Raw genomic sequence first — 25,048 nt, forward strand, 5'->3', positions numbered from 1 at the left:
CTTCAAGACATCCTCGTAGCCTTCATCACAATGCCACTTAGCCTCATATCTGAATCTTTTGTACCCACGCCCGGATGCACCATCACCTAATAAATGCAGAACTAAAGGAGTATGATCTGAACAAGTTGTTGCTTCTACCACCACTTCCATCTCCGGGAATAACCCTTTCCATTCCGAATTAGCCATACCCCGATCTAAACGTTCCTTTGTAAAATCCAACTCATCATGACAATTACTTCAAGTAAACTTTGGGCCCCGAAACCCGAGATCCGACAATTCACAAATTTCTATAGCTTGCGGGAAAGCAAGCATTTGGCTATCCGGCCATCGCCCTCCACCCCATTTTTCTGAACCTTCGACTATTTCGTTAAAATCTCCGATGCAAACCCATGGAACCGGGGTTAAATGTGCCAGATGTTGGAGTAAAGCCTAAGCTTCATTTCTTTTCGCAACGTCGGGGTGACCATAGAAACAAGTAAATTTCCATGGCATATCACTTTCTGAAACTTTCACCACGTCATTGATATGGCGTTTAAAATTCTGGAAAGTAACACATATTTCTTCCCCCCAAAATAGCGCCATGCCTCCACTTTTCCCCACACTATCAACCACAAGCATGTTTGAAAAACCAAGCTTGCATCGTATATTCTCCATCTTTTCCTTACGTAATTTGGTCTCCATTAAGAAAATCAAAATGGGCTTATTTTGCTTAACCAACCTGCCAAGCTCTCTAACTGTCTGAAGGTTTCTAAGCCCTCGGCAGTTCCAACTAATTATATTCATTGCGGTCCTCCGCAGCCTACACCATCCCCGATCCATTAATATTGTCAACTACATTCTTCAACGAGTGGCCCCTAGGACTTGGACCACCATTTTGGACATCCCCATTGGTTCCTTTTTTTTTTCTTTTTTTTTTTTTTTTTTTTTTTTTCTGTTGCCCCTGTGATTGGTTCCATTCATCAGTGTGTTCAATGTCCCCAGTGGCCTTTCTCCTCCAAGAAACCATAGTCTTCTCATCACCCCCTGAAACAGTTCCCCCACGTCCTCTTCCTCCCGCATGTTAACATCCCTACTGGTTTCCTTTTTTTTTTTTTTTTTTTTTTTTTTTTTTTTTTTTCTGTTGCCCCTGTGATTGGTTCCATTCATTAGTGTGTTCAATGTCCCCAGTGGCATTTCTCTTCCAAGAAACCATAGTCTTCTCATCACCCCCTGAAACAGTTCCCCCACGTCCTCTTCCTCCCACATGTTTGTCCAGCAGGGTCCTCTCCACATCAAAAAACAACGGGCCCGTGTACATATTTAACTTTATGGGGCTTTGAGGTAGGCCCCCTTGGCCTATGGCATCCATATCCTTCCACCCCTCAGCCGAATAAAGCCCATTACCAGGAGACCCTAATGATGTATCTGCATCGGTTATGTTTGACAACTTTCCTTTTCCAATTTTTTTCAAATAAATATCATTTTTTGTTGACCTGGAATTACTCCTCGCATAAGATTCGCTAGCTTGCACACGCCCTTCCCCTTTTAGAGCATCATCACGTACAAACGGATTCTTTCCAAAAACAAACCCGCCCAATCCACCATGATTCACTCCTAAATCACCGAAATTTCTGTTTTGGGCTTTAGGGTTCCTTGCTTCCGACGAAACGACTGCTTCGCCGCTCATCGTATCCAACCTACCGCCAGTTATGTTCTCTTCAATTGCTCTCCTTCCCCCTTCCCAATGTGTTTCCTTAGCATGACCTTTCGTCAGATTAAGCCTGCTTTGGTTTTTGTCCACCCTCCGTGTAGGGGAAGCAGCTCGTAACCATGGGCCATATTGATTGGTATCTCGATGTCGTAATGACCTTTTTTGAGAACACCCCACCTTCCCATGACAGATGATCCTGCAAGTGAAACGGACTTTGGGAAGACGTTCGTATTGGAATGTAATCCATTCTGATTTCCCTTGGATGTTGATTTTCCTACCTCTTGGCAGAGGTTTTGTCAAGTCAAGAAGAATCTTAACTCTTAGGAATTCACCCCACCCAATCCCATTTGCATCCGTATCCACAACCTCCACCATACCAATGGTTTCTCCAATCCTACGTCCAATAGCTTGCCCCATACAACCCAGTGGCAGATTAATCGTTCTCACCCAGAAAGCAGCCTTATCAAACGTATATTTGGATGGAGTGGTAGTACCATCAAAGTCTTCAACGAGAAAAAGATTCCCTTCGAAAACCCACGGTTTACCCTCCAACACTCACTCCTTATCCCGCATATTTGTGAACTCAGTAAAAAACAAGTTCTCTCTGAAGACCTTAAATGACAGGTTCCCATAGAGTTTTCACCACCTCCTGAGAGTTGTTTTGATCGTCTCCTTGCTTGCCATCCGATTTGCTACCAATTTCGCCACAATACAGGTTTGCCATAAGACACAACTTCTTGGAATTCCCCAATAGGAATCTCTATTTCTGCATCTTCATCCTTCGTGAATGAGAAGTTTTCCAATAGATTGGATAGATCATCCGCCACTCTTCTGAAAATTCTCCACAGTTACAACTTCTCCTTTCACAGTTGCAATCGCCTGGAAAAACTTTTCCTTCTCCTCTAGGTGTTTCTAGAGAGAAATCGCCTTAGCTATCCAGTCCTAGTGGCATCAAGTTGTCAGAGATGAATTCCCTGATTGTTGTCTAGAAAAGGAATAGAAATCCTTTCAAGATACGAAAGAGATAATTAAGCATTAAACATGATGTGATATGATTTATTTGATTGCATTAAATATTGAGTGAAAGATTCTGTTTTATTTTTTTTATTTATATATAAAAAAAAGATTTGTTTTTTTGCTATGTATTATTTTTTAAATGTTCAAAATTATATGAATTTTATTTGTATTGAAATATAATAGGTATCACAAAAATATCATCACAAATTTCTTCTAATTTCCTATTAATGTTTTATTCATCAGAATTCAAATTCCCTTGCTATTTTTTTCTTTATACTTCTTTCATTATAAATTACACATATGTGAACAAATATTTTAATATGTTTTAATTTTTATGGATTAAAATAAAATTAAGTGTCTTATGATAGTAATATTTTTTTATGATTTATACATTGATGCAATGATTTGTGTAACTTTGTGTCGCTATGTTTAGTAATATACACATTGGTGTATAAATTTAAATGTTCACTACAAAAAAAAAAATAATAATAATAAATTTTGACGTGTCTACAGTAACCCACTTTTTGCCACGTCACTAATTAGTGTCACATCAATAAAAACTTTATTGACGTGTTGAATTTGCCACGTCAAAATTAGTGATATGGCAAATTACACACATCAATAAATAGCAACGTGTCAAAGATTGTCACGTTGCTAAATTTAAATTCAATTTAATTTTAAAAATATATATTTAAATTATATACATTAGTGACGTGGCAAATTATGCCATGTCAAAAATTATTGACGTGTCAAAATGACACATCAATTTTTTGACACATCAATAAAAAAGTGATGTGTCATTTTAACATGTCAATAATTATTGACGGATCAAAATGGCACATCAATAAAGAGTAACATGTCATTTTGACATGTCAATAATTGTTGACGTGTGAAAATGACGCGTTAACCCGTTATTGACGTGCCATTATTCACATGTCAAAAATTAATTAATTAGTAATATTAATTACTAATTAATTAATATTGTAGTTTAGGGGTTTTTTTCTCTCTCTCTATATATAATGATTATTTTAATTAGATTTTTTTTTCTAAGCTATTTTAATTCGAATTAAATGTCATATATATAGGGTTTTTCTGTAAGAGATATATTCAAACCCATTAACCAATATTGAATATGATTTTTGTTTATTTATTTGGATTACAACACGTGCTTTAATTTGTTCAACGATATGTTCCGACTTAATACCAAGTTTCTTATGAAAAAAAGAGTGATATAGCAAATTCAAATCTAGTCAGTTGAAAAAACTACAACCAACACTTAAACAAAATCCTACTTATTTAGACCTTTCACATCTAGGGTAGGAATTTAGCTTAGGTGTTGAAATAATTACAATACATGCATGCTCTTGCACATCTATTAATGTCTATCTTTTTGCAAATTCACCATTTAATCTATAAGACTCACATGCAGAGTCCCACATATTCAATGGTGGATTAATTGCCCATCTTGTGCACCGAGATAGACAAGAGAATGACAAAAAATGTAAACGAAATATTTCTCAAATTTTTTTAAATCATCTAATTACCCAAATCCGGCTAGTTGGAGCAAAACTTGTCACTAGTTAATGCATAAGAGTGTTAACACTCTTATGCATTATTGACAGTAACATTTGTAAATGTATAAGATCAATATTTAATTAGTAATGCGATTCCATGACAATTCAAATACATGTGTGTGTGTGTATATATATATATAACGTTTTTTTATTTAGAGATCTTTTTTTGTTTTTGTTTTTACGTGCCCGCACACAAGGGACTTGGATCCCTTCCCTTTCAAATTTAATTTGAAATGGAGGGGATCCATTTAGTTATTTTTAGGGGGGCAATTTTGTCATTTTATATTTTTTTGGACAAAAATACCCTTAAAAGTAACTAAATGGATCTTCTCTTGTGTGCAAGAAGGGGGGAAAGGAATTCAAACTAGTAATCACTTAGATACCATGCTAAGTTATCAGTTGTCCTAAAAGCTTAAGCTTATAGGAAGAGATAAATTTAATCACTTAATCATTAATTTAACACTAGTGACCTCTGCTTCATTAGGCGTGGTCCCAGCCGATTGAGCTACATCTTGGAGACTTTATATGTCTTTTTTTATTATCGGATGTGAGATATATTTTTATATGTATTTTTTTATTAATAAAGATGCATTTAAATTTTAAAATTAAATTATAATGAAAAATCTTGTGCACAGTGCAAATGTTATGAGCTAGTTTATATAATAGAAAAACCTTAAAAATTCAAGAAGACACTGATTCAAAGAAAAGAATTTGGCTTAATTAGCTGCTGCTGCTTCAAAATAATAATAATAATAATATTTTGAATGGTCGATATTAATTAATTTTAGATATTCTTAGATTTCGTATAGTTCGAACATGCAGGCATGCATGTAAATATCACGTGGATGTGTACACGCATTAATGCAACGTGATTGGAATGAGGTTACAGATGTTCAAGAATTGATTACACTACAATTAACCCATTTGACTATTTCTTCTCTGACCGATTATACTCCAATTTTCACGTCAAAACTATAATATATATATAGCAAGAAGAAGAAAAAAAAACAAAAAACAAAAAAAAACTCTGTTCTCTCTGTTTTCTTAGAAACCAAGAACTTGGCATTGTATCACCAGAAGATGGCTGACTCCGCACAAAGAAATATATGGGACAGAGTGATAGAACTGACCAAAGAGGCTCAAGAAAAGGGTAGCGACCCTCTTCTCTGGGCAATGCAGTTGTCTTCATACTTGAACTCGGCGGAAGTGTGTGTAAGTCTTCCCTCTATAGAGCTGGCGGATGTGTTGGTTTCCTATATTTGCTGGGACAACAACGTTCCCATCGTGTGGAAGTTCCTAGACAGGGCCTTGGTGCTCAACATTGTGCCGCCTATGCTTGTTCTTGCTTTGCTTTCTTCAAGGTTTGAACTTTTCTGTTTTTATTTTGTTTTGGATGCCATCCAAATCTTGCCTTCTTGGGTTCTTGGAAGTGGGTCTTTGTGGAAATCGCATTGATTGGAAATTATATCAAGCAAGTTGTTTCTTGTTTTCGTAAATCATACAATATATATCCTCCAAAGTTCTATTAATTACTAGGTTGTTGGAATATGAAATTCAATGGAAATCTTTATTAATTAACTTGAAACTCTAAGTTCTTAGCTATTTGATGTAAATGTAAATGTAAAAAATGGTCCTTTTTAAAATTTAAAAATGACTGCTGCATGTGAAAAATAGAACCTGATAATTTATGTCGCTTGTCAGCTAATGTAAAACTGTTATTTTCTGGCGTAATTTTTGTAAAGTGGCAGCTCATTCTGCCAAAAACTTCACTCTTTGTTTTTTTTTTTAATTTTTTATCTTTGTTGTTTCCTAGTGGATTAATTGCACGTACAGTTTCATGTCAAAGTCCTGGTCATTCATTTACAGGGTTATCCCAAGTCGACTTGTCCAGCCAGCAGCGTATAGGCTTTTCATGGAGCTCCTCAAGAGACATGTTTTTTCTCTTAAATCCCAATTAAATGGGATGAATTATCAAAGGTTGGATATAATTTTTGTTTTGTATACCATGTGAGAATGACTGGCCGGGTTATTTTAAATAGTGTCTAAGTTAGTGTTATGTTGCTTGTATCTTGCTTTATAGAACAATTCTGAAGAGAGGAAACACAAAATGCTTGAATCCTTCAAGGATATATATCTAATATGAAGATTTTACAGTATAGTAAGAAATGTTGATAGAGTTCTGCTAAAAAAACCACCAGAGGCTGCCATCTTTTGAATAATTATAAATGATTAAAGGCCATATATGTTAAAAGTGTTGATTAAATGATTAAATTTAACTCCGTCATTTACTCCTCCATTTTAATTAAATATTATACGTATTGGGTATCACCTATTTAATGGAACTTTGAGCCCACATATGAAGGGAAGTGTTGATTAAACGATTTAATTTACCTCTTCTTATCGGTTTAAGTTTTTGAAATAAGTGGTGATTTAATAATATCTGCCAAATAACAACTGAAGAGGTAGCAACAATGACTAAGAGGATATCAAAGTTTACCAAATTAGGCTGGATTTCATTTTACACCTAAGGACAATGTATTTTGCATGCCACCAGCACTAAAGATCATCTCATTGCAATTTAACCTCTTCTTAAATATGGATTAATCAAGTTTCTCGAACAATTCATCTTCTTCTTAAATATGGATTTCATAAAAATTTTAATGTTATTTAAAATAAAGTACTCTACAACCTAGTCTAGATTAACATACAAGCAATTATTTCCGTGTAAATAAACTTGTTTGCAATTAATTAGTATATTTTTCTCCTCTCTCTATTCTCTACTAGAATTGCTTTAATATGAAGTTGATCTTGTTGAGATGATTGCTGTTGTTCCATTCCATAAATTATTCCACTTATTGTGGTTCTCATTGACAATTGCTCGTGTATACACAGGGTTATGCAATCAATAGATACTGTTCTTCAGCTTTCCCAGATATTTGGTATGCAAACAAGTCAATCTGGGGCTATTGTGGTTGAGTTCATCTTTGCAATTGTGTGGCAGTTGCTTGATGCATCATTAGATGATGAAGGGTTGCTGGCAAATACCTCAGAAAAGAAGCCTAGATGGGTAACTAATCCTCATGATATGGAAATAGATAACTATGGCGAGAAGCAGACTGAACATCATGAGAGGATGCAGAAATTTAACACTGTAATGGCAATTGAACTAATTGGCCAATTTCTGCAAAATAAAGTAACTTCCGGGATTCTCAACTTGGCGCGCCAAAACATGTACATGATTTCTTCACTTCAATGTGTGATTTTGGCTTGATAGCAGATTTTTGGTTGAGATTCACTGCCACTTTGTCAGGTCCACGCATTGGGAGGGTTTTACCCAGTTATTACAGCTGCTTGCAACAAACTCATCAGCATTGAGAGATACAAAAGTTGTAACTCCCGAGGCACTTCTGCAGTTTGCTTCTTGTACTCTCATGGTCTCTCGAAAATGCAAATTAAAGTCAATGCAAAAGTTCCATGACACTGTAGCTATTGGACCTTTGGCTTCTTCTGCTGCTCTGTGCAATGTGGCTAGTCATTCTTCTCTTTGGCTCCCTCTTGATCTGGTTTTAGAAGATGCTATGGATTCATCAGAGATCAATTCCAGAAGTGCTATTGAAACTATCACCTGTAAAGAATATGTTACTCTAAACAAATTTTTGTTTTTGGTTTTTTTTTTTTTTTTTTTTTTTTTAAAAAAATGGTATAATTTTGTGCTTATAAATCTGGTATGTATCTGTAAGATATTGAGGTGTCATTTTGTGCAGGTTTCATTAAGGTCCTTCGAGCCATACATTGCACCACCTGGCACAACACCTTTTTGCTCCTGTGGATTGCAGCTCTTCGTCTTGTTCAAAGGGTTAGAAGTTTTTGTGGTTGAACTCCAATTTCTCTTTTGTCTAGGATTTTGTTTTTTTGGCTTTTTAAGTTTTTCCCTCAACTCTCTGGAACCAGAAAAATGAAGCTTTCTTGAAGCATTCATTTTGGGGATCCTAACACCTTATGATGCTCAACAATTTTAGTTTGGGAGGACCAACAATGGGGTAATTCCTTTTAAAATGGTAATGATGATGATAATAATAATAACAGCAATAGCAACATCAGCAGCCGAATAACTCCTTTATGTGGTAGATGTTTTGACTTTTGGTGAAGAAGTTCATGCTTGGGTGATAAGTTTCCTAGTAGTCTGAATTATATTTTATTAGCATTGAACTGTTAAAGTTTCTTGTTACTGAATTGATCAAGTGGAGCACCGGTGTCGGTGAACAGAGTTTTATATTTTGCATTTCGAATGGGTGTCGTCATATAGTTTTTTGCCTTTCTAAAAACTTCACTAATTCCTTTTTCCATTTTAATTTTTCATGAATTGTTAGGAAAGGAATCCCACTGAGGCCCCTAGGCCTCGTCTAGATTCTCGCTTATCCATGTTACTGTCTATCACAACTCTAGTGGTTGCCGATCTTATTGAGGACGAGGAAAGTGCAGCACTTGACGAAACAGAATATGGCTCCACCAATCACTGGGAAGAGAAAAGAGTTCCAGGAAAGTGTCGGATTGATTTGGTCTCCAGCTTACAATTGCTGGGTGATTACAAGGGCTTGCTGATTCCACCCCAATCCACTGCTTCTGCAGCAAACCAGGCTGCTGCAAAAGCGATGTTCTTTATTTCAGGCATCAATGCTGGAAATGCCTACTTAGAATGCGTCAGTGTGAAAGATATGCCAACTAATTGTTGTGAGTTTTAACAGATTCTCATCCATTGTCTAAGATTTTTGCAAAGCTTTCTGTAGGGCTAAATTTCAAACTTGTGTAGCATTGTGATACTCCGCATTCCTATTGAAGTCATCCAAAAGATATATCTATGCTTCTCATCTTCTATCATATTCTTGTATGAAGTGTTTGATATCTGATGATTTCATGAAAGTGATCTCAAGGAAAAAAGGAATGAAGGAAGATAGCTATGGTTTGCTTTGCAGTGGTGTAAAAACCTACTAAACCTACTCGTATTTTTTTGTTACCGATATATCAAGAACAAGAGAGAAAATCTCAGGTAGTCAAACTATATGTTTACAGTTAAATTAGACAAAGTTATAGTTTGATGCATCCACTTAACAACAATTGATTAGTAGAGACCAAAAATATTTCCCAATGTACATCTTTATGTATTTTTGTGTTGGCAGCATTCCTTTTTGACTAAACTGCAGCCTTAATTCCAATTTACCAAGAAATCTACATCCATGGTCCAAGGACATGGCTATTTTGTGTCTTTATGTTCTGCAAATTATTGCTTGAACATGTTCATTTCTATTTTTCCTGTGGGACCTCTGTTTGTCTTTGTATTATATATGTAATGCTTTCTAATATTAGTTACATGCGCGCCCTTGGTTTCAGCTGGAAACATGCACCATCTAATAGTTGAGGCTTGTATAGCTAGAAATCTACTGGACACATCAGCATATTTCTGGCCAGGTTATGTGAACGGAAAAATCAATCATATACCTCATAGTGTGCCTGCTGAGGTGCCTGGTTGGTCATCATTAATGCAGGGGGCTTCGCTTACTCCAGTAATGATAAATGCACTGGTTTCAAGTCCTGCTTCAAGGTATATTCACGCTTATTCCTAAGTTCAACTCAACCAAAATGAAATTAACACGAATAATTGTAATTAGCTACATGATTCCTTCCTTTATCCAACTTATTTGGTCCTCTGTATGAAAGAGAACTCCCTGATTCGTTTCTCTAAACAATTTATTCTCATAAGATGTGACAAAGTCTTTTTCTGGCATCAACCTACTGCAGCCCTATTCTTTTAAATTTTGCTTAAGTGTATTTAGTAATGGGGGCAGTCCAAGAAATGATCTTGGGAACCTTTGAGTTTTGACACCCTAAACAAGATTCATCCCACTTGACTCATGTGACATTCCACACTTTCACCGTTCATAACAACAATGCGTTTTAAAGTCATGATGACAATGAACCTATCATAACTCTGCAGTTAAGTGTGCTTCTGCAAGAGTAGTACCAGAATAGGTGATCTCCTAAGAAGTCTGGTTCGGGAGAGCCAAAAGCGGACAATATTGTGTGTCAATAGGGTGGGGTGTTACAACTCATCTGCTCTTTCTTGGTATAGTTACCATCAAAATAACCCTATCACAATTAGTTTGTTTTGCCGTCTTAGTATTGCCATAATGTTAGTGTAGGATTCTAGAATCTTATTGTTCCAGTAGAGATCTTGGAGGTTAGGAGCATAGGATTGTTTGAGTAGTCCAACTTTGATGTTACATTTAGAGGGGGAGGGGGGGCAACAAATGGTCCATCCAACTTCTGTGGTCTTGAACATGTAGAAGACAAAGGTATTTATGGAGGTTGAACTGAATTTAGGCTCATGGGTTTGGTGGAAGCTTAATGGAGCTCGAGAAAATATTCGAGATTGCTGTCAATGGATCAAATGAAGAGAAGATATCAGTAGCGATGATTCTTTGTGGGGCCTCACTAATTCGGGGTTGGAATCTACAGGTATGGATATTTATCAAATTAAAAAAAGAAAATCACATTCATTTTCTTTAGAACTGTTGGTTCTTCCTAATTATTTGGTTATCTTTTCGTTTTCACTTCATAATTTTTGTTTTCATGCAGGAGCACACTGCTGATTTGATTGTTAGATTACTGTCTCCTCCAGCTCCTGCAGAGTACTCTGGGAGTGAAAGCCATTTGATAGCTTATGCTCCATTGCTGAATGGACTTATTCTCGGAATAGCAACCTCCGATAATCTTGAGATTTTCTCACTACATGGCTTGGTAAATGTGGCTTGCTCTGACCCCAAACCTCTTCATCACATGGATAAGAAATGAAACTAATTAAGGTTGTTTTGTTTTTCCACTTATATTGCCAGGTTCCAACACTAGCGTGTTCATTGATGTCAATCTGTGAGGTTTTTGGGTCATGTGTGTCCAGTGTGCTGTGCACTATTGCAACAGGGGAAATAATCTCTGCTCGTAATGTGTTTTCAAATGCATTTATTGTTCTATTGAGGCTATGGAAGTTTGATCATCGTCCTCTTGAAAGGCGAGTTGGAGACCCAGCTGCATTGAGACCAACTCCCGAATATCTCCTACTATGCCATAATTCCCACCTGGAATCTCCTGGAAATGTCCACCAGGGTCGAAATAAAAGGAGGCTCTCAGCAGTTGCAAGTTCATCAAGTGTACACCCCATATTTTTTTATTCATTTCCAAAACTAAAAGCTTGGTATCAGCAGCATCTTGCATGCGTAGCTTCCCCCCTCTCCAGACTTGAAGAGACCCCTCTTCATCAGATTGTTGATGAGCTTCTTAAAATTATGTTTTCAAATATTTGCAAAGGAAGTCAGTCTTCTGTGCACTCTGTTACTTCTGGAAGTAGTGATTTCTCTGGAACTAAAGATGAAGATGCCTTACTAAGACTCAAATTACCCGCATGGGATATACTTGAAGCCGTTCCTTTTGTAGTTGATGTTGTTTTAACAGCTTGTGATAATGGAAAACTTTCACCGCGTGAAGTAGCTACAGGTGAATTTACTTGTTCCTGATAATCTATGCTCCTGTCAGCAATCTCTTTGAAACCCCATCTGATGGGATATTATATTATTGAACCAAATATATATGTAGTGTACGTTGTAACATATATAAATCTTTTAATATCTCAGGGCTTAAAAATTTATCTGATATTCTCCTTGCGTCTTTGGCATCCGTTATAAGCTACTTCTCTGCTGAAGTAACCAGGGGTATTTGGAAACCAGTTTGTATGAATGGAACGGATTGGCCCAGCCCTGATGCAAATCTATCTAAGGTTGAAGAAAAGATGAAGAAAATCATAGCTACCACTGGTGTTGACTTCCCAAGCAATATTGCTTCAGGTAAATTAGTAGTATTTACCAAAAAAGATAAGTTGAAAGCTTTAGGAATATATCAGAATTCTGAAATGAGCATCAGCAATAAATGGTTATTATCAATGGTTTTTAATTTCTTACATTTTGATTTATCTAATTGATGATCATATATATTCTGACTTCCACGTACAGGTGGAAGCTCTACAGATACACTTCCACTGCCCCTGGCTGCCTTTGTAAGCCTTACCATAACCTATAAAGCCTCTGAACATTTTCTCAATTTAGCTGGCCCCGCCTTGGAGTCCCTTGCAGCAGGTTGTCCGTGGCCTTGCATGCTAATTGTGGCTTCCCTGTGGACCCAAAAGGCAAAGCGCTGGAGTGACTTCCTTATCTTTTCTGCATCTCGAACTGCCTTCCTCCAGAACAATGATGCAGTGATTCAGCTCCTTAAAAGCTGCTTTGCAGCCACACTTGGTCTGAATGCTATGTCTATCTCAAGCAGTGGTGGTGGTGTTGGAGCACTTCTTGGGCATGGACTTGGATCCCATTTGTGTGGTGGGATTTCTCCTGTTGCCCCGGGTATTCATTATCTACGCGTTTATCGATCCATTAAAGATATTGTGTTCATAACAAAAGAGATTGTTTCTCTCTTGATGCATTCTGTCAGAGAAATAGCATCTAGTACTAGTGGGCTAATTCCTAGAGAGAGATTAAACAAGAAGTTAAGGATGAGTAGGATTGGAATGGTGAGATACACACAGCTTTCGCTTGCTGCAGCAATGACTCGTGTCAAACTCGCAGCCACCCTTGGGGCTTCTTTCGTATGGTTATCCGGCGGCTTCAGTCTGGTTCAATCCTTGATAAAAGAGACTTTGCCTTCTTGGTTTATATCTGAGCACAAGGAAGGTTCTGATTCTGAAGGGATGGTTGCAATGCTTGGGGGGTATGCCCTTGCCTACTTTGCACTACTTTGTGGAGCTTTTGCTTGGGGTGTTGACTCAACATCGTCTACATCAATATGGCGTCCAAAAATCCTTGGAATCCACATGGACTTTCTTGCAAGTGCACTTGATGGGAAAATATCACTTGGTTGTGATTGGTCTACTTGGCGTGCTTATGTCTCTGGATTCCTCACCATAATGGTGGCTTGCACGCCAAATTGGGTGCTAGAGGTTGATGTACATGTGTTGAAGAGAGTAAGTAACAGGCTGAGACAATGGAACGAGGAGGAGCTTGCTGTGGCTTTGCTGGGGATTGGTGGGGTTGGTACCATGGGTGCGGCTGCCGAGCTCATAATTGAAAATGACGTGTAAATTAATTACTTCTTCCTCTCTTTTCATTATTCACTACTCTTTTAGCTCTACTATATATATATATATATATATATACAATTTAACTGTGCATTAATCCCTCGTCTCGTAGGGAAGCTTTAATTTGCAGTAAGAAACTTCCATTTCTATAGCAAAAGGTTCTCAAGTTAATTTGGATAATGGAAAACTTTACCCTCAAGACTGGCCGACTGGGGAATATTATCCAAAAGAGGTTGACTCTATGTTTGTCTTTGTTAAATATATTGAAAATTATGTTAAAAGAGAGTGAAGAGAGAGGGAGAAGCATATGCAAGGACTACATGTTATATATATATATATATATGAAGTATTACAAAGACGTTATGAGTAATTAGTAAGTAATCCTAAACTAATTAAGGTAAGAAATAAACCCTAATAAGAAATACAATAAACTCTAGAGAATAATGTAAAATATATTAACAAAACTCTTCAACCATAACTTAATGTTGTGAAGTGATCTCTGACATCAATAAGAATAATAAAAAAAAAAAAACTTTTGAGATTTAAAGAAATTTATATGTATTAGAAAACCTTAAAAACTCTAGAACATACTGATTCAAAGAAACGAATTTGTCTTAGGTGCTATTAAAAAAAAAAAAAAAAATTATGGGAGAAGAGATTTACTGTAGCTTTTTCAATCATCAGATTTAATTCTATATGTTATGGTACGGGTCCAACAAACAAGGATGTAAGTAAATATCACGTGGATATATACATGTAACGTGACTGGAATGGCATGCTTGCCAAATTCAGAGTAAATAAACCAATGAAGTTATGTTCTAAATTTGATCACACTACAATTAACCCATTTGACCATTTCTTCTCTCACCGATTATACTCCAAATTTCACGTCAAAACCAAGAATATATATATATATATGAAAAGAAAGAAAAAGACACTCTGTTTTCTCTGTTTTCTTTGAAACCAAGAACTTGGCATTGTATCACCGGAAAATGGCCGAGGCCGCACAAAGAAGTATATGGGGGAGCGTGATAGAGCTGACCAAAGAGGCCCAAGAAAAGGGTAGCGACCCTCTTCTCTGGGCAATGCAGTTGTCCTCGTACTTGAACTCGAAGGAAGTGTGTGTAAGTCTTCCCTCTATAGAGCTGGCGGATGTGTTGGTTTCCTATATTTGCTGGGACAACAACGTTCCCATCATGTGGAAGTTCCTAGACAGGGCCTTGGTGCTCAACATTGTGCCGCCTATGCTTGTTCTTGCTTTGCTTTCTACAAGGTTTGAACTTTTCTGTTTTTATTTTGTTTTGGATGCTTTCCAAATCTTGCCTTCTTGGGTTCTTGGAAGTGGGTCTTTGTGGAATGCTCACTTGGTTGTGTGGTGTTGTTTTTGCAGAGTAGAAAACATCTATCTCTATCAGAAGTAACTTTTTGACCTTTAAATCTGGGTATTTGGAAATTATGGTGAAAAGGGTTGTATTATATCAAGCAAGTTGTTTCTTATATTTGTAAATCATACATTCATGAAAGTTGTACTACTAGGTTGTTTGAATATGAAATTCAATGGAAATCTCTTTAATTAACTTGAACTTTAAATTCCTTGCTATTTAATGTAAATGTAACACCGGGAAGAAAATGGTCTATTTAAATATTTATAATTGACTGCTGAAAAAGAAAAGAACCTGATACTTTTATGTAGCTTGCCAGCTAATGTGAAATTGTTAATTTTCGGCCGTAATTATTGTAAAGTAGCAGCTCATTCTGCCCAAATTTCACATTTTGTTTTTTGCTTCTTTTTTATTTGCCGACATAATTTAATTCTATCTTAAAAGAATTGTTGTTTCCTAGTGGATTAATTCTGCAGTTTCATGTCATAGTCCTGGTAATTCATTTACAGGGTTATTCCAAGTCGACTTGTCCAGCCAGCAGCGTATAGGCTTTTCATGGAGCTCCTCAAGAGACATGTTTTTTCTCTTAAATCCCAATTAAATGGGATGAATTATCAAAGGTATGATATAATTTTTGTTTTGTATACCATGTGAGACTAACTGAGTTTTTTATGGTTTTTTTATTTTTTTTTATTTTTTTTATTATTATTTTTTTTAAATAATGTATAAGTTAGTGTTATGTTGCTTGTATCTTGCTTTATGGAACAATTCTGAAGATAGGAAACACAAAATGCTTAAAACTTTCAAGGATATGGGATATATATATATATATGAAGATTTTCCAGTAAAGTAAGAAATGTTGGTCAAGTTCTACTAAGAAAACCAGAGGATGCCCTCTTTTGAATAATTATAAATTCTGTCAAAGTTTACCAAATTAGGCTGGATTTCATTTGACACTGTTCTTCAGCTTAAGATCATCTCGTTGGAATTTAACTTCTTAGATATGGCTCCCAGATTAAGAATAAGTTTCTTGAAAATACTTCATGTGCCCATAAAAATCCTAATGTTATTTAGTGTAGTTTTCTCCTCTCTCTATTTCTCTACTAGAATTGCTAAAGTGAAGTTGATCTTGTTGAGATTCCATAAATTATTCCCACTTAATGTGGGTTTTCATTGACAATAGCTAGTGTATCTTCTTTACACAGGGTTATGCAATCAATAGATACTGTTCTTCAGCTTTCCCAGATATTTGGTATGCAAACAAGTGAAGCTGGGGCTATTGTGGTTGAGTTCATTTTTGCAACTGTGTGGCAGTTGCTTGATGCATCATTAGATGATGAAGGGTTGCTGGCAAATACCTCTGAGAAGAAGCCTAGATGGGTAACTAATCCTCATGATATGGAAATACATAACTATGGCGAGAAGCAGACCGAACATCATGAGAGGATGCAGAAATTTAACACTGTGATGGCTATTGAGCTAATTGGGCAATTTCTGCAAAATAAAGTAACTTCTGGGATTCTTGACTTGGCGCGCCAAAACATGTACATGATTTCTTCTCTTTGTAATCGGGGTTCTCCACACTTGATTTACTGTGATTTGGCTATTTTGTGTGAGTGAAAAAAGCAGACAAAAGTCCAACAGAAGTTCACCATGGACACAGTTTTCTCCTACTTATTTGTGTCAGCTACATAAATTAGATATTTCGATTTTACATCATTTAGGATCACAGCTCTTTCTATATTATTTTCCATATATTTTCTTTTTCTACTCATTGCGTTCTATCCCTCCTTAAGCCCATAAGATTGATCTGCTATAATTTGATCCATGTATGAAATTTCAGATTGATTTTTTGAACAAAATTAACATATGATATCTGAAATCCCTTGTATGATGATGATAGCAGGGATCACCATTCAATTATCATTAAGTTCTTTGGGAGAATTTATTTAAGTACAGATTCAGATTCTATTGAAGAAACCCCATATTATTTCCAAAAGAGAAAAATAAAATAAAATAAAAAAACACGTCTTTTCACAAGTAGATTACTTAGTTTCTTGCTTGGACATAGTCTTGAATGCGTGATTTTTGCTTTAACATTGACTGCCACTTTGTCAGGTCCAAGCATTGGGAAGGTTTTACAAAGTGCTTACAGATGCTTGCAGCAAACTCATCAGCATTGAGAGATACAAAAGTTATAACTCCAGAGGCACTTCTGCAGTTTGCTTCTTGTACTCACATGGTCTCTCGAAAATGCAAATTAAAGTCAATGCAAAAGTTCCATGACACTGTAGCTATTGGACCTTTAGCTTCTTCTGATGTTCTGTGCAATGAGGCTAGTCATTCTTCTCTTTGGCTCCCTCTTGATGTGGTTTTAGAAGATGCTGTGGATTCAACAGAGATTAATGCCAAAAGTGCTATTGAAACTATCACCGGTAAAGAATATTACTCCAAATAATTTTTTAAAAATGGTATAATTTTGTGCTTATAAAGCTGGTATTTGTGAGGTATTGAGGTGTCATTTTGTGCAGGTTTCATTAAGGTCCTTCGAGCCATAAATTGCACCACCTGGCACAACACCTTTTTGCACCTGTGGATTGCAGCTCTTCGTCTTGTTCAAAGGGTGAGAAGTTGTTGTGGTTAAACTCCAATTTCTCTTTTGTCTAGGAATTTTTTTGGCTTTTTAAGCTTTTCCCTCAACTCTCTGGAACCAGAAAAATGAAGCATTCATTTTGGGGATCCTAATGCCTTATGATGTTCAATAATTTTAGTTTGGGAAAACCAACAATGGGGTAATTCCTTTTAAAATGGTGATGATGATGATAACAACAACAACAACAGAATAACTCCTTTTTATGGTGGATGCTTCAACTTTTGGGGAAGAAGATTGTCCAATGTTAATATTTTCCCTAGAGTTGCTGTCCACACAATGAATGTTACTCTCGAGGAAACCTTAACTTTCCAAATATTCTTCCAAGGACAAGTGGACTGTGCCGGAGTAGACAATACCTGATAGAAGACTTCACTTCAAATGTCTTCCTTTTTGATGGAATGCAACAAATTGTATCCTTGCCTCCATACCTAACTTTTTGGGAGTACAAAAACTCAAAGAATCAAGAGACCTAGTCCACTTCCCCATCATGCACATGTCAAATATACAAAACATTCCAATGAGTTTTTCACAATCACCAAAACTTCAAGCATTTCACTCTCGCCGAAGACACCACATCACACACAACTGAGCCATCCTCCAAATGTGCAACGCAAGAAGGTTGCCCAACTGTCCCCTCCAACTTCCCAAACACTTGCTCACCCTGTGAGGCATAACCCAAGCCACACTAAAAAGCTGAAGAAGTGCACTACATATCTTTGTTGCAACCTCACAATGCATGAATAAATGGTTGATAGATTTTCCACAATGCTTACACATACAGCACTTTGCGCGTTGTTTGAATATACATTATCTATTAAAAAAAAAGTTTCCTATTGGTCTGAATTATATTCTATTACCATTGAACCATCAAAGTTTCTTGTTACTGAATTGATCAACTGGAGCACCAGAGTCGGTAAAGAGAGTTTATTTTTTGCATTTCAAATGGGCATCATATAGATTTTTACCTTTCTAAAAACTACACTAATTTTTATTTCCATTTTAATTTTTCATGAATTGCTAGGAAAGGGATCCCATTGAGGCCCCCATGCCTCGTCTTGATTCTCGCTTATGCTTGTTACTGTCTATCGCAACTCTAGTGGTTGCTGATCTTATTGAGGAAGAAGAAAGTGCTACATTTGATGAAACAGAATATGGCTCCTCCAATCCCTGGGAAGAGAAAAGAGTTCCAGGAAAGTGTCGCATTGATTTGGTCTTCAGCTTACAGATGCTGGCCGATTACAAGGGCTTGCTGATTCCACCCCAATCCATTGTTTCTGCAGCAAACCAGGCTGCTGCAAAAGCGATGTTCTTTATTTCAGGCATCGATGATGGAAATGCATACTTAGAATGCATTAGTGTGAAAGATACGCCAACTAATTGTTGTAAGTTTTAACAAATTCGCATCATTTATCTAAGATTTTTACAAAGCTTTCCATAGATGTAAATTTCAAATTGGCGTAGCATTGTGATACTTTTGGTATAGGGGCACAGTAGTTAACTCACTCGTCTGAAAAATATACCTATGCTTATGTTCAGTCATATTCTTGTATGATGTGTTTGATATCTGGTGATTTGATGAAAGTGGTCTCAATGAAAAAAGGAATAGAGGAAGATAGCCAAGGTTTGCCTTGCAGTGGTGTAAAACCCGACTAAACCTACTCCTAGTTTTTTTGTTGCCAATATATCAAGAGCAAGAGAGAGAAAATCTCAGGCAGTCAAACTATACAGTTACAGTAAAATTAGACAGTTATTTTGATGCATCACAGTCACACTTAACAGCAATTGATTTCTAGAGAGCAAAAATATTTCAAAATGTAGTTCTTTTTGTATTTTTATGTTGCCGACATTCCTTTTTTTTTTTAACTAAAATGCCTCCTTAATTCCCTAAGCTTGAAACTTATGATTTGTAAATGCAGATAAAAGTGTAATGTTTTGACACAAAGATGCAAATTTGGACCTGACCACTCCAAAAAATCTACATGCAAGGACATGGCTATTTTGTGTCTTTGTCAAATTACATATTTGAGTGTCATACAAATGCAAAACAACCATAGATAGTAAAAAATTTAAGAATTGGGTATTACTTGACAGATAATGTGTAACACATCCTTGAGTTCTCTGAATTTCCTGTGTGAATGAATTTCAATCCATTTATAATTCTCATTGTTCAAGACAAAGGGACATGAGTGTTATGTCATCAAGTGTTCAACACGTCAGTTTTTTTAAAAAGTATTCTACAGATTATAGCTACCCATCACTTTTCGTGTAACAGTGTTCTACAAATTATAGCTTGAACATAGTGCTCAATTCTATTTTTCCTGTGGGACCTCTGTTTGTCTTTGTATTATATATGTAATGGTTTCTAATATTAGTCACATGCCCTTGGTTTCAGCTGGAAACATGCACCATCTAATAGTTGAGGCTTGTATAGCTAGAAATCTACTGGACACATCAGCATATTTCTGGCCAGGTTATGTGAACGGAAACATCATTCAAATACCTCATAGTGTGCCTACTGAGGTACCTGGTTGGTCATCATTGATGCAGGGAGCATCGCTTACGCCAGTAATGATAAATGCATTGGTTTCAAGGCCTGCTTCAAGGTATATTCACACTTATTCCTAAGTTCATCTCAACCAAAATGAAATTAACACAAATAATTGAAATTTGCTACATGATTTCTTTATCCAACTTATTTGGTCCTCTGCATGAAAGAGAACTCCCCGATTCATTTCTCTAAACAATTGATTCTCATAAGATGTGACAAAGTCTTTTTTCTGGCCATCAACCTACTGCGACTGCTTTAAAAACTGGTTGGTTGGACGCAATGTCGAGGTCAATAAAAGACTTGAGTTTGTCTCCCTTAACACCAATTGGTTTTGTTATGGAGAGAAGCACCAAGGGAGTCAAACAAGAGTAAGTTAATATACATATTAGGACAACACTTTTAGCCCAAAAGCCTAAGCTAATAGGCTTGGGTTCACTTAGCTATATTAACCACTAACTCTCTTTATACTTTACTAATATAGGACACAAACCTCATAAGTGTACTCACAACAAATCTCTGCTTCACTTGTGATTACACGAGTGTCACACGTACTTCAAGTGCCATCACACACTTTTTACTGGATTCAAATCAAGACACATATATTAGCAGCGGAAGCTAGCAGCAGAAGCTAACCATGAATCTGATACCAATTGTTAAGGGAGTTAAACAAGAGTAAGTTAATATACATATTACGGCACCACTTCTAGCCCAAAAGTCTAAGCTAATGGGCTTAGGTCCACTTAGGTATGTTGACCACTCACTCTTTTTATACTTTACCAATGTGGGATACAAACCTCACAAATACACTCACAACATGTTTAAGGTGGAATAGCAGAACACAGACTGATAAGGTCAGGGTTAATTGATTCTAGAATCTTATTGTTCCAGCAGAGATCTTGGAGGTCAGGAGCATAGGATTGATTGACAAGGCCAACTTGGATGTGACATTTAGGGGGGGCTCCAACAAATGCTCCATCCAACTTTTGTGGTCTTGAACATGTAAAAGACAATGGTAGTTATGGAGGTTGGACCTTATAATTTGTGAAGTCAAAACAAAAACAAATCTCAATTGTTTTTCCTTTGGCTGTTGACACTGTGACACGCAATACATTAATGGTGTTTCTGTTCAGTATATGGATGCATAACTATTAGATTACCTAGTTTCTACAAATATGGCCTGGTCTTCAGTTACACCATTTTCTTTCCTGAAGCCAGGTATATAAAATGCTATTTTTAGTAAATCTACCCAGGGTAAAGCAACTGAATTTAGGCTCATGGGTTTGGTGGAAGCTTAGCAGAACTCAAGAAAATATTCGAGATTGCTATCAATGGATCAAACGATGAGAAGATATCAGTAGCGATGATTCTTTGTGGGGCCTCACTAATTTGGGGTTGGAATCTACAGGTATGGTATCAAATTAAACAACTTTTAAATTCATGTTCTTTAGAACTGTTGGTTCTTCCTAATTATTTGGTTATCTTTTTGTTTTCACTTCATAATTTTAGTTTTCACTGGATTAAGAGTGTCTCCATTTACATATTTACATGAAAGGTCTACATGTCATGCAGGAGCACACTGCTGATTTTATTATTAGATTATTGTCTCCTCCAGCTCCTGCAGAGTACTCTGGTAGTGAAAGTCATTTGATAGCTTATGCTCCATTGCTGAATGAACTTGTTCTTGGAATAGCATCCTCGGATAATCTTCTGATTTTTTCACTACATGGCTTGGTAAATTCCACTCCCTCTGACCCAAACATCTTCATCACATGGATAAGAAATGAAACTAATGTTGGTTTAATAGATTTTTTGATTAAGTACAAAATGAATACTACCTAAACAGTTAATTTATCTCTCCTCATATTCTGTCTTCAAAGAATACTACCCTAAATGCTAAACTTTGCTGCGAAGATGCTGTCATGTACGAGTATCAATGGATGCACCAATGTGATATGGCTTGATGGTGCTTTAGGGATAGCCAGACAGCCAGAAAAAATGTAGATTAAAAAACTGATAGAAAACAAGAGGGTCATGCTTTAACTCGATTCTAGCTTCCTGGTGAAGCAGAATAGTTGCAAGCTGTTCTTGCAGCCAGACGGTTGAAATAATGTTTATAAGGGTTTTGTTTGAAATGAGCATCTTTCACTACCGGATAAGAAATGATGGAGTTGAATATATTTTGAGCTTTAACCCAGTAGCTTTATTAAGAAGAAAAAGGAAAGAGCTGTGAACTAAGGTTGTTTTGTTTTTCCACTTCTATTGCCAGATTCCACAACTTGCATGTTCATTGATGTCAATCTGTGAGGTTTTTGGGTCATGTATGCCCAATGTGTTGTGGACTATTGCAACAGAGGAAAGAATCTCTGCTCACAATGTGTTTTCAAATGCATTTACTGTTCTTTTGAGGCTATGGAGGTTTAATCATCCTCCTCTTGAAAGGCGAGTAGGAGATGCAGTCGAATCCCGACCAACTCCGGAATACCTCCTACTATTCCGTAATTCCCACCTGGAATCTCCTAGAAATGTCCACCAGGGTCAAAATAAAAGGAGACTCTCAGCAATTGCAAGTTCATCTACTCTACACCCCATATTTGTTGATTCATTTCCAAAACTAAGAGTTTGGTATCAGCGGCATCTTGCATGCATAGCTTCACCCCTCTCCAGACTTGAAGAGACCCCTGTACATCAGACTGTTGATGAGCTTCTTAAAATTATGTTTTCAAATATTTGCAAAGGAAGTCAGTCTGTGCACTCTGTTACTTCTGGAAGTAGTGGTTTCTCTGGAACTAAAAATAAAGATGCCTTACTGACACCCAAATTACCCGCATGGGATATACTTGAAGCTGTTCCTTTTGTAGTTGATGCTGTTTTAACAGCCTGTGATAATGGAAAACTTTCACCACGTGAACTAGCTACAGGTCAGTCTGATGCATGTCCTTGTTCGATTTGTGTTGGTGAGTTCATCTTTTTATATAGGTGCTACAGGTGAACAAGTTAACTGGTTATAGATTTACTTCTTTGAAAACCTTCCCCTGATAATCTATGCCGCTGTCAGCAATCTCATTGAAAGCCTATCTGATGGGATATTCTTAGACTTTCAGAATCCGCTGTTATTCATTTTACCTTGGAATTCAAATTAGTTAAATGTACTTTTTTCCCAATAAGTTGATGTGACAACCAATTTTGGTTGAAAGAATTACTATTCAGTATAGCTTGAACCAAATATGTAGTGTTGTAACCTAAATCTTTTTATATTTCAGGGCTTAAAAATTTATCTGATATTCTTCCTGCGTCTTTTGCATCCGTTATAAGCTACTTCTCTGCTGAAGTAACCAGGGGTATTTGGAAACCAGTTTCTATGAATGGAACAGATTGGCCCAGCCCTAATGCAAATCTATCTAAGGTTGAAGAACAGATGAAGAAAATCATAGCTGCCACTGGTGTTGACATCCCAAGCATTGCTTCAGGTTCGTTTTAACACTATGTGCTTATACGTGTGTTTGAAAACAACCTTAGGCCACATTGTTAGGCCTCCAACTTTCAACTAAACTTCCCAAACCTTGAATTATACAAGTCATTTGATCCTGGGACCTTCTCCACGGGTATTATACATGTATAAGCAAGAAAAATAAATAAATTGTATTGCCCAATTAGCGGTATTTACCCAAAAAGATGTGGTTCTGGTTGATGGTGTCTAGAGTCGAAAGCTTTATAAGACTCATTTGCAAAACCAGACACTACCATCACGTCTATGTTGTATACTTTGGCTCAAGTTTTATGAATCAGAATTCTTCTCATAAATGTTTAGTAAACGTTCAGAAATGAGCATCAGCATTAAATTGTTATCAATGGTTTCTCTTACATTTTTCTTGAAATTGGTACTTCATATTCTGACTGTCTTGTGATTCCCACAGGTGGAAGCTCTACAGCTACACTTCCACTGCCCCTGGCTGCCTTTGTAAGCCTTACCTTAACCTATAAAGCCTCTGAGTGTTTTCTCCGTTTGGCTACCCCGGCCTTGGAATACCTTGCTGCAGGATGCTTATGGCCTTGCATGCCAATTGTGGCTTCCCTTTGGACCCAAAAGGCAAAACGTTGGAGTGACTACTTTGTATTCTCTGCATCTCGTACTGTCTTTCTCCAAAACCATAATGCTTTGTTTAAACTTCTCCAAAGCTGCTTTACTGCCACACTTGGCTTAAATGCCACCCCTATCTCAAGCAATGGTGGTGTTGGGGTCCTTTTTGGCCATGGACTTAGATCCCCTGGTGCCCCTGGAATTCTCTTTCTACACGTGTACCGGTACTTCAAAGGAGCTATCTTCATGACAGAAAATATTATGTCCCTCTTGATGGATTCTGTGAGAGAGATAGCAAGTAGAGGACTTCCTAATGAGAGATTGGAGAAGTTGAAGACAACCAAGAACACAGTGAGATCTGGAGAGGTTTCACTTGCTGTAGCATTGCCACAGGTGAATCTAGTGGCTTCCCTTGGGGCTTCTTTAGTATGGTTATGCGGAGGCTTAGGTTTGGTTCGGTCATTGTTCGAAGAACTTTTGCCTTCTTTGTTTATTTCTCACAGTTCAAAGTTGGAAGGAAGGTCAGAAGGGAAGGTTGAAATGCTACAGGGATATGCTCTCGCATACTTTGCCTTACAATGTGGAGCTTTTGTTTGGGGAGTTGACTCATCATCAATGGCATCAAGCTGTCATCGAAAAATCCTTTCGGGCCACATGGAATTCATAGCAGGAGCACTTGATGGGAAGATATCACTCTGTTGCGATTCGGCGACTTGGCGTGCCTATGTTTCACGGTTTCTGAGCTTGATGATAGATTGTGCACCAACTTGGATGCGGGAGGCAGATGTAGATGTCCTGAAGAGACTAAGCAGGGGTTTGGGGCGGTGGAACAAGGGAGAGCTTGCACTGGCTTTGCTTAGTATTCGTGGGTTTGGTACTATGGGTGCAGTTGCTGAGCTGATAATTGAAAACGAGTTGTAATTTCCATATA

General features: G+C 37.0%; 2 protein-coding genes across 2 annotated transcripts; both read left to right on the forward strand.

Moving 5' to 3' along the window:
• The first annotated feature begins 5,361 nt into the window (after positions 1 to 5,361).
• Positions 5,362 to 13,459, forward strand: LOC132167397 (mediator of RNA polymerase II transcription subunit 33A-like). The gene is made up of 12 exons (XM_059578359.2): positions 5,362 to 5,642; positions 6,148 to 6,258; positions 7,174 to 7,512; positions 7,592 to 7,908; positions 8,046 to 8,137; positions 8,652 to 9,012; positions 9,670 to 9,880; positions 10,680 to 10,794; positions 10,915 to 11,076; positions 11,172 to 11,826; positions 11,964 to 12,173; positions 12,339 to 13,459. Exons 1-12 carry the CDS (start codon positions 5,362 to 5,364, stop codon positions 13,457 to 13,459), a joined length of 3,975 nt encoding a protein of 1,324 aa, XP_059434342.2.
• A 989-nt stretch (positions 13,460 to 14,448) lies between these two features.
• On the forward strand, positions 14,449 to 25,038 carry LOC132187612 (mediator of RNA polymerase II transcription subunit 33A). The gene is made up of 12 exons (XM_059601979.2): positions 14,449 to 14,729; positions 15,348 to 15,458; positions 16,044 to 16,382; positions 16,957 to 17,273; positions 17,370 to 17,461; positions 18,513 to 18,873; positions 19,884 to 20,094; positions 21,330 to 21,444; positions 21,609 to 21,770; positions 22,306 to 22,957; positions 23,300 to 23,506; positions 23,954 to 25,038. Exons 1-12 carry the CDS (start codon positions 14,449 to 14,451, stop codon positions 25,036 to 25,038), a joined length of 3,933 nt encoding a protein of 1,310 aa, XP_059457962.2.
• Positions 25,039 to 25,048: the final 10 nt, after the last annotated feature.

The sequence above is a fragment of the Corylus avellana genome, chromosome 2, assembly GCF_965113065.1.
Source record: "Corylus avellana chromosome 2, dhCorAvel1.hap1.2, whole genome shotgun sequence".
Lineage (NCBI taxonomy): Eukaryota > Viridiplantae > Streptophyta > Magnoliopsida > Fagales > Betulaceae > Corylus > Corylus avellana.

What these genes read in the sequence shown, in the direction of transcription:
- LOC132167397 (XM_059578359.2), top strand. Translation starts at nt 5,362, where the DNA reads ATGGCTGACTCCGCACAAAGAAATATATGGGACAGAGTGATAGAACTG. An exon ending in CTCTTCGTCTTGTTCAAAGG is followed by an intron (nt 8,138 to 8,651) that starts GTTAGAAGTTTT and finishes ATGAATTGTTAG; the next exon opens with GAAAGGAATCCCACTGAGGC. An exon ending in ACCGCGTGAAGTAGCTACAG is followed by an intron (nt 11,827 to 11,963) that starts GTGAATTTACTT and finishes TTAATATCTCAG; the next exon opens with GGCTTAAAAATTTATCTGAT.
- LOC132187612 (XM_059601979.2), top strand. Translation starts at nt 14,449, where the DNA reads ATGGCCGAGGCCGCACAAAGAAGTATATGGGGGAGCGTGATAGAGCTG. An exon ending in CTCTTCGTCTTGTTCAAAGG is followed by an intron (nt 17,462 to 18,512) that starts GTGAGAAGTTGT and finishes ATGAATTGCTAG; the next exon opens with GAAAGGGATCCCATTGAGGC. An exon ending in ACCACGTGAACTAGCTACAG is followed by an intron (nt 22,958 to 23,299) that starts GTCAGTCTGATG and finishes TTTATATTTCAG; the next exon opens with GGCTTAAAAATTTATCTGAT.